This window comes from Charadrius vociferus, unplaced genomic scaffold (assembly GCF_000708025.1).
Source record: "Charadrius vociferus isolate BGI_N301 unplaced genomic scaffold, ASM70802v2 scaffold233, whole genome shotgun sequence".
Lineage (NCBI taxonomy): Eukaryota > Metazoa > Chordata > Aves > Charadriiformes > Charadriidae > Charadrius > Charadrius vociferus.
This window is the reverse complement of record NW_009647741.1, coordinates 166,154-175,668: the sequence shown is the minus strand read 5'-3', so window position 1 is coordinate 175,668 and position 9,515 is coordinate 166,154. Positions and strand designations below refer to the sequence as shown.

Below are 9,515 nucleotides of genomic sequence, written 5' to 3'. Positions count from 1 at the left end.
GGGACGTGGACCCAGCCGGCCTGTCGGCGGCCGGAGGCTGGGCTCGGTGGCTGAAGGGGAGCACCGGCAGCTGGCCCCGAGGGAGACGCTGCGGGTAACTGCGCTCGGTCCGGGTCCCCCATCCCACTCCCCACCCCGCGGGGGGTCACCCCTCAGCCACATAGAGCTCCGTCCCCACCACCACCTTCTGCTCATTCCCGATGACCCCTTTCCACCAAAACCCACCCTGGTTTTGCAGGGACCCTCCTGTTCCTGCCGGTTTCGGATGCTCCGGGTTCTTCCCCTCCGCTCGCTGCCCTTCCCGTTGGTCTCAGTCTTTGGGGGATCAGTGAAAAATTTGGGCTGGGAGCAGGGCTGGTGGGGTTTGGTGGCAAGGAGGCTTTCGGGGCGGCGTAGGTGGGTTTTGCATTGCCCTGGCTGTCACCCTCGCGCCGCGTTTTCGGGGAAGGTGGATGCCTGCACACCCTGAGCTCAAGCTGTGATACCAACCACGTTTCTCAGCTTGTTTCCAGGCAGTGCTGTGGGGAGTTGTGACTCGGGGTGCTGAGGCCATGCCCGGGGCCGTGGTGGCCTCTGCCACTGTCCAGGATTTCTGTTCCTGGCCACCGCTGCCCTTCGATCCGTGTGCCCTGCTGCAAGGGGATGCTTTGCTCTGCTTTTCCCACTGAAAATGCTCAGTTTTGGACAGAGGGGTTGGCTTTCAGCTGGCAGGATCAGCCTTTGGGGTTTTCCAGCTGGTCCCTTTTCCCAGCAGCTTTGCTCGCCCACAGAGCCCGTGTTTTGGGGTGCAGCTCCCTCCTCCCTGGTGCCGTCCTTGGGATTGGGCACTTGGACCAGGGACGCGTTTCCCCGGCTGGCGTGGGGCCAGCCTCTGCTGCCAACCCGGCACTTTCCACCCGCAAACGCCGTCTGCCCGCAGGCTGTCCCATCCCATCCCGCTCCCCTCCCTGCCCCGCTGCCTCCGGCTGCCCACGCAGCCTCGTCTGTTGTGGAAACCTTGTTTTGGCAGGGGCAGGGTGACACATGAATGCAAATGTTTGGGGAAAAGCTAAAGGGGGAAAGCTGGAGGTTTTTCGGAAGCGTTTCCAAGAGCGAAGCACAAGTCTTTCTGCGGTGTGGCCAGACTCGGGGCAGAGCAGTGACTAGCGGTGTTTCCAGGAGCACTGGTGATGCTGCTGACTGAATTGATGGGTTTTTTTTCCTATCGTTTTCACTAAACTTCTAATTAAGCTGCCGAAAGCACATCTCTGCTGGCTGGCAGCACTGCCGGGCTGGCACAGCCGCCCACACCAGCCCTGATCCGACATTGAGCAAGTGGGGCTGCTCTTACAAAATTTAAGTCCTCTGTAAATAACAGCAGGTATTAGGAACTGAGTCACGCTATTAATAGGATTATTATATGCGTGACTGGACAGATTTCTTGCTGAGGATGGGGTTTGGGCCCTCCACCCTGCCTCCTCCGGCTCATCTGGAGGGTTGGGCATCCCGCGCTGGTGGGATGGATGAGTTGTTTGGGGTCTCGGCTTTTGGGAAAGAGGGTCGGCAGCACCTCCTGGCTAATGAGCGCTCGGTCCTCGCCCTTCCCCATCAGCCTCGCAGGGGCCTCAGACTCCCCCCGTGGACATGGCAGTGGTAGGAGAGTCGGCTTTGGTTTCGAGGAGCCGAACGGCATCCTGGTTGGGTCGGGGCTTCGGCAGGGGCAGGTCCTTGGGGGAGCGTTTGGGACCTCTCGTTTTTCCCCGCCAGCATCCATCTGCCCCCTAAACCTTCTCCCGTAAACTCCCACAGCTCCTTCCTGGCATTTAATCGACCCCCTCTACACCTGTGTGGGTTTGGGGCCGAGAAAGCTTCGCCACATGTTTGTGTTGATGTGTGTCACACCCCAAAGGGTTGTCCGGGCCCCAGGCTGAGCTCCGCCGTGTCCCCGCTCGCCGGGGACCATGGCCTGTGCGGTGTGCGCCCGCAGGAGCTGCTCCCCGGCAGCTCTGGGGACAGCTGTCCCATTGGGGACCTTCAGGTGCTGTGTGAGCAAAGCAAAGCCCGTGAGACCGAGAGGACCACGGGTGGGCCCAGGGTGGCGTGAGGACCGCCTGCGGTGCCCAGTGGCATCCCCGGCAGTGGTGCGGTCGGCCCCCAGCTCTCCCGCCTGGTGCTGCCTCTGCGCCTGTTTGTCAGGAATCTCGTCCGGCTGGTTTTGCTCTGGGCATGGCCAAAGGTTGCTCCAACGAGCCGGCTGCTGGCACATAGGCCAGAAACCAACTTGTCCCCAGGGCGGGAGCAAAGCCTTGGCTCGGCACGTCCCAGTGTCTCGGATGGAGCGGGGAAAGGAGCTGGGTGAAGCGAGGAGGTGGCCGGGAGTGCCTGGGCTACCCCGGCTGCCCTTTTGCTTGCTGCGCACCGGTGGGGGGGCGCCCGCGTCAGCCCCGCGGTGGGGAAGTAAAACTTTCGCCAGAGCGTGACATTTTGTAGGTTGGTAACCTCCTGCTTAGCTGAAGCGAGTTAATAACAAATCCTTCGGGGACCTCCTCCTCCCCAGAGACGCGGTGCTTTTGGCAAGACCTGGGGTTGGTTTTTCTGGGTGGCGGATGAAAGCGGCTTTTCTCGCCCTGCCCCTGCCGGCTTCCCGCTCTCGGGGTTGGCAATGTCGCTGTGGCAAACTGTCCCCTTGCGTCAGCGCTGCTGTGGTCCGGAGGCGGCAGGGAAATGCCCTCCCACTGTGACACAACTTCTGCCGCCACCGGCTTCGTGCCGGGCAGGGACAGAGCCATTCCCAGCACTGCGGCCCGTGGAGGCGGTCGTGTGTGGGGTCCGGCGCCGTGTGGCTGCATCCAGGCTTGGAGAGCTGTTTTCTCCTGGGGACTTCCCTGACGGGTCCGTGCCTCTTGTCATCACGTCCCACTGTTGGAGCGTGTCTTCTCCTCTTCCTTCTTGTTCACTGACCAAGGTTTGTCCATGCATTCCCCATGCAGATGGTTTTCCCTGGGGATGCTCCTGTCCCCACGCTCTCCTGTGTGGCTTCGGGGTCTCTCGTGGGCAGGAGACAGCAGCCGCCGTGGGTCCAGGGGTGCGAATGTGTGAGCAGCCCCACTCCTCTCCCCAGAGCCGTGTGCTGCTGCCAGGCTCAGGCACAACCACATCAGTTCTCTAAAACCTGTCTGAGCCCCTGGGGCATCCCGGGGAGCTGTGTACCGAGGGTTGAGCGCTGGCCGGACGCTGTCCGCATCTCTTCTCCCTGCAGCAGCGACTGCAGCAGCCTGGCATACCCATTGGCAGAGCCAGGAAAAATCCCCCCTGCCAAGGGAGATGCTGTGCCACCACAACCTGCATAGCACGGGTGTTCCACAGCAAGTCACTCCTGTGCACACTTCCACACCCCGAAAGGTCTCTGCGGGTGTACGAGTGACTGTTTCTGATGGGGGTGTGTACATGAGCGTGTGCGTGTGCTGGTGCAGAGGTGTGGTTTTGTGTCTTGCTTATATTTAGCAGATGTAAGGAAATAGGGCTGGGCAGCTCTGGTTTGAACCACGGGTCTGTCTGCCCGGTGTCCTGCCTGGTGTTCATGGCGGAACGTAGCAGAGCCCACGGCTTTGGCTCCAGCCAGCTCCGAGCTTTCCTTCTGCGTGTGGAGGTAGGGTTGGTTTTGTTCTATGCATCGATTTGTGTTTATTTATACTGAATTCATCTGTAGTTTTGCACGTCCAGAGTGACTCCCAGAAAGTTCGCTTAGGTCTGAAAGTCTCTCTCTCTGTCCCCTTACCACTGCTGATTGCTACAGGTAATCTGGTTATCCGGTAATCTGGTTCTGCTGGTTAGAAAGTGGGATATCTGTCTAATTTGTCTGTGATCGGTCACTTCTTGATCTTACAAAGATTAATTTTACATTGTCCTATTGTCCTTTTTTTTTTTTTTTTTTTTTTTTTTTCTTTTTTTAAGGAAGAGGATGATGTGAATGGGCTGTAAGAACCAGGCAAGATGGATGGAGAGCTGCCCTGCGCGGAGGTGGATGGAGAAGTGTCCTCTGCCCTGGAGGATCTGGGAGGAGAGATGCCCTGTGCAGAGAGCGATACCGAAGGAGAGGTTTCCTGTGCTGAGAGCGATGCGGAAGGAGAGATGCCCCGTGCTGAGACCTACACAAAAGAAGAGGCACCTTGTGCTGACAGCAGTGTGGAAGCAGAACTGCCTGGCATTGACAGCAATGGGGAAGGGGAGGTGCCCTGTGCTGAGAGTGATGCAAAAGGAGAGGCATCTTGCTATGAGAGTGATGGGGAAGAAGCTCTGGACACTGAAATCCCTGCTGCTTCAAAGAAAATGTCTTCTATTTCTTCTCCTTTGCGGGCAATCATCCGCCTGCGACGACGATACCGGGTGCAAAAAAAAAGCCGTCTGCATTTAGAGCTCCCTCGAGAGAAATCTTCAGAGCTTGTCCATACGAGGCTGCTCCAAAGGCAGCTTTCCCTGAACCGAACTAGCCTGTATGGCCCTTCCATGTCCTTCTTTAATCAGACCAGCTTTGAAACTTCCCAGTACTTCACCTTTGACACATCTGTGGAGCAGCACGCTATGAAAAAATGCAAGAGGAAAAAGAATCGAAGGAAATCTCGAATAGTCTTGTATCCAGATAAAACAAAAAGATACCTTCCAACGGAGGAGAAGAGCAAGGCAAAACGCTGCCTCTTCTTGCTCATTGTCATTATCTTCTTCCAGATTCTCAATGCAATAGAGAACCTGGATGATAACCTCCAAAAATATGACCTAGATGGTTTGGAGAAAACAATGCACCGGGAAGTATTTGGGCAGAAGGCTGCTGTGGAAAGTATTATGGAATTACTGAAAGACTATCTGGCTACCCACATACACAACAAGCCTCTAGTAATCTCTTTAAATGGCCCGACAGGAGTTGGGAAGAGTCATGTTGGTTGGCTACTGGCCAAACATTTTCGTTCCGTGATGGACAATGACTTTGTGCTTCAGTACTTCGTTATGCATCACTGCCCCAACGGGGTGGCTCCTCTTACTTGTGAAATAGATTTGTCTAAGAAGATTTCTGACATGGTTACAAGAGCTGAAATAGAAGAGAAAATACCATTGTTTATTCTGGATGAGGTTGAACTCATGTCACCAGTCCTGCTGGATACTCTCAGCCGATTCTTTGAACCCAATCAAACTAACGAGTTCCTCAATGCCATCTACATTTTAATTAGCAACATAGGAGGTGGTGAAATAACAAAGTTTGTTATCCAGAATGCATCTGCTGAGCTTCTGCAGCAGCAAAGGGGAGTTGAAGAACTGCTGAGCATTGTCCAGCCTGTACTGATCGATGCCCACCCTCTGTGGAAATCTGCGGATGTCATCCCATTTGTTCTTCTGGAGAAGAGTCACGTCATAAACTGCTTCCTAGAGGAGATGAGGAGGGAAGGGCTGTATCCTGACCAGAAGCATATTGAAAATTTAGCAAGTCAACTCAGTTACTACACTACAGGGGACAAGCAGTACTCCAGGATGGGCTGCAAGCAGGTCGTGGCCAAAGTCAACCTGCTGTAGTGATTTACTGAAGAGACCAAGTCCTGCTCTCAGGATTTGCACAATTCTGGGCTGATGGAGGAGTATGTTACAGCAGGCTGTGGTCAAGGTGTCTTTGCCCAGGCCTGCACTGACTCTGTCCTGGTCGAGGTAGAGGGACGGCAGCCCGGGCTCCTCTGCAACATGGTCTCTGTTCTCCTCCAGATGCTTCACTTGTTCCTAATGTTCTGTGAATAGGGCACAGGCAACAAAGCCCAGGCAACCTCCCATAAATTGTGAGTCGCTTTGTTCCTCACGTGCTCGTTTGGGATGCTTTGTCATTATGAAGTTGTGAGATGAGAACAGACGCTGCGGGATATAAACAGGAGGAGGAAATAGTAACTGGGTTACTGTCCCTGCAGTACGTGTAGCCGCGTCTCACTCCTTCTCCAGGCTCACAGTCTTCAGCTCTTTGCTGGTCCTGCTGGTGACGTGCAGAGCAGAGGCCGTGCCGGACACCCGGGAGAATTGAGAGAATTTGCAGCTTCTCATCCCCCAAATGCGTGGGCAGTCAGAGCTCTGCTTTCTCTAGCTCTTACGTGACCACATGCTCCAGAGACTGCTTTTTGGACCCATTCCTGAGCTGTTGCTCTTCTGAGCTCATACCTGAGCTCACCTTTGGCACCTCCAGCGAGATTTCTGCCCTGCAAGTCTGTTTGGGCTCGTCTTGAAGCCTCTCGGCTGCGCCAGTCGGTGCAGAAATAACCACCGGATTGTTTCAGGTCTGGTGGTGGCAACTTGTCCTGAGAGCTCTTCTGCTTTTTGCTTCTGGGTACACTTCACCACGCTCAGTGTCTAGAAAGCCCCAAATGGCAACTGACATATATTAAGCAACACACACTGGAAAAGACAGTTTGGGCTGTCTGGGCCAAGTGCAGTGGGAATCCTGGGCTCGTTCCCAGTCCTGCCAGGCCAGGAAGAGGTTCTTGGCCACCGAGACCCTGGGGAGAGCATGCTGCCTAAAAGCACATCAGGAAAAGCATATGTCTTTGTTTTGAATGGACAAACTGAGCGGGTATTTATGACATTGCTTTTTCATGGTTTTGGTTTTGTGCCTAAATCCCCTTCTACAATTTGCTGTGAATTATCATACACGTAATCCTGTGGATGTTTGCACTGGTTGTTTGATTTGTCTCTTTCGAATTGTTGGTCTCCAAAGACTTCCATCACAATCTCCTGCTTCCAGAGCTATTGTCAGGAATAAATTCAAACTATCCTGAATAAAAAAAATTCAAAGTACATGTCCTTTATGTGACTGATATGTGGGTTTCTTCCCAAATTTCTCTTTTGGACTGTTGTGGTTGCACTGCCATGCCCGTACTTCCCAGTGACTCGGATTGGGAGCAAGGGCCACAGCTTTGCTACGTGTTTTCTGCAGACCACCTCGATGCAGTGCGTGTGTGTGCAGCTCCTCAGGGTGCTCATGGAAAGCCAAAACCCACCCAGCGCAGCGGTGCCAAAAGCTGTGTGCCACACATCTCCTCCGTGCCCCAGAGCTGCACAGGGCGGGAATTGGCTGGAGACTGGGGAAGTATGTCCTCAGCTGAGACAATGCTGGGCTGGAAAGCCTGTCCGCGGTTCCTCCTCATAAAATTACCCCATGGAGAAGTCTTTTGCTCCTGCAGAACAGCCCGCGAGGGCAGCTGGGCAGGGAGCAGGAGGGGCTGCCTGCATGGCTTAGGGGAAGGGCTCTGATTGAAACTAAGCCACCTTCTGGGTGCAAATGTCCACAAAAAGTGATGGGTGTGAGCTGGTTTCCGTAGCTTAGCGAGGCTTCACTACCAGGACAGTTAATATGTTTTTATTCCAGATAAGAAACAGGAACAACTCAGTGACCAGGATTCCCTTCCTCTTCCGGCTGCGAGAGGGACAGGGGTTATTTCTGGTTTCTTCTACCAAAGTCTCTGATTTCTGGGAGAGGAGCTCAAAGCCCAAGAGTATGACTGGAGAGGTAAGCAACACCCACACTGCCCGGCTTTGGGAGCTGAAAATGCCACCAGTGCCTGTAGGGCTGGGCTGCAGGGGTGCTGCCAAAGCAGGTGCCTGCGGGCGATGGATTGCAGATGGCTTTTGTGGTGGCATCCGGACAGGCAGCAGTGCTGATGGCAGAGCTGCCTTCGCAAGGGAGTGTTTCAGGCTTCCAAGGGCTGTGCAAGGGGCTGTAGGTACTGTGGGGATCCCTGAGTTGTTTTAGTGGGGAATTAGGATTCTTTTTGGATGTCTGCACGTGCAGCCCACCCACAGGGTGTCCAGTTGTGCCTCTGCACCAACCGTCACCCCGTGCGAGAGGTGAGGGTGACTCGAGTGGAGATGAGCATCTGCAGAACTTGTTTTCATCCCTCTGAGATTCACCTGCCCTAAACCGGGCTCCCAACCCTGCCCCAGGTGAGCTGCCTGAGCTTTGCTGAGGCACCAGCCCGTGCCGGGTATCCCCCCAGGCTGCACGCTGGGTGGCTCTGGGGCACCCTGAGCACTCAGCACCCTTAGGGTCAGCAGCGTAGGGCCCCCTATGTCTCTGCTCGGGGAGACTGGGGACATATTGCTCTCTCTCACCTCCCCGTCCATCTCACCCCACTTCCGCACATCAACTCCCTCCCAAAGCAAAGCTGTCCTCACTATTTTGAGAAGGCACGGGGTGCACGGGCGACGTGAAGTCCTGCCTCCCACAAAGCTGCTCTCAGTGCCAAGACACGGGCCTCAGCTTTCTACTGCACGAAGACCGCCTCATCCCTCGGCCAGTGCTGGAGAGGACAATCTGGCCAGTGCTGCACACATACGAGCCCTTCCCACGCTCCCAGCCCACACGGCAGCTTGCACCTCTGGAGCCCTCCATCTGAAAGCACAGACCATGGAGAGGATTTTCCCTGCCAGCAGACAAGGATGTCTGGCCTCTGGCCAGGTTGTCCCCACTCCCAACTTGCCCCAGCACTTGGATCCCAGCTCAAATGGCTCTTCAGGTTGTCCCCAACCCCAGTCTCCTCCAGAATCCCAGCTCAGACATCTGTCCATACTGTCCCCAGTCCCCAAGCTGCCTTGAGACCCCCTACAAAGCCACCAGCCCTGCCTAGCGCTTTCAAGACAGTGGAGCTGGCACGTGGGCGATCCACCAATCTGAGCACCAGGAGACCGGTGGCTCATTTCTCAATGCCGGGTGCAAAGGAGGCTGGTCCAAGGGAAAAGAACAGCTAAGGAGACTTAAACCTCATTGTCTCCCATAATGGCTGTGCCAGGACCGCTGAGGTTCTCCGCCTCCACTTGGCATAGGAGCACTCTCTTGCTGCCTCAGAGCCAGAAGAACCTCTCTGAGGAGTTGCTCATTACCAGAGCTGCTCCCACACATACCTGGCCAAGCCCATGCCGTGGCACACCTGCTGAAGGGCCTGGGCCATGAGCCCAGTTGAGAAGTAAACAGCTCCTCCTGCAGCACATCTGAGGCTGGAATTTGGGGACCAGCGCACAAAGAGCATGGTGGCTTGTCCTTGGTCCCCCTCTGTCTCAGGGAGGCTTGGATGTTCCTCGCACAGGACCCAAGGCTCTCCTGGAGAGCTTTTACTTGGTGGGTACAGCTGAGATATCAGGTGTGTCATAAAGTGCTTTCACCATAGACTTTTTCCTCCTTAGCCTGATGTGGATTTCTGTATCCAATTCCATTTTCCAGGGAAAATGCTCATTAAGCTGAAGGGATGGGATTGAAGCTGAAGGATGGAGAGAGCCCCCCGGGCTGGGGCAGGCTAGTCCTGCTCATCCCCTGCACAGCTGAGCAGCGAATTGAAGGGCTGGTGGACAGCCCAGACTCCCTCACTTCGAGAGCATCCCGCACGCCTCCCCTTCGCCTGTTGAAGGGCTCCTCTTCTTCCAGTGGCACTGGGCTATGTGCATCACGGGGTGCCAGGACAGCTGGTCCCACGGGTCCAAGTCACCAGGACGGGTCACCCTCCTGTTGCCAGCTCTTGCTT

The 9,515-nt window shown here is 55.4% G+C and overlaps 1 protein-coding gene across 1 annotated transcript; it reads left to right on the top strand.

Moving 5' to 3' along the window:
- The first annotated feature begins 3,972 nt into the window (after positions 1–3,972).
- Positions 3,973–5,541, top strand: TOR4A (torsin family 4, member A). The gene has a single exon (XM_009881999.1). The coding sequence runs from the start codon at positions 3,973–3,975 to the stop codon at positions 5,539–5,541; it is 1,569 nt and encodes a 522-aa protein (XP_009880301.1).
- Positions 5,542–9,515: the final 3,974 nt, after the last annotated feature.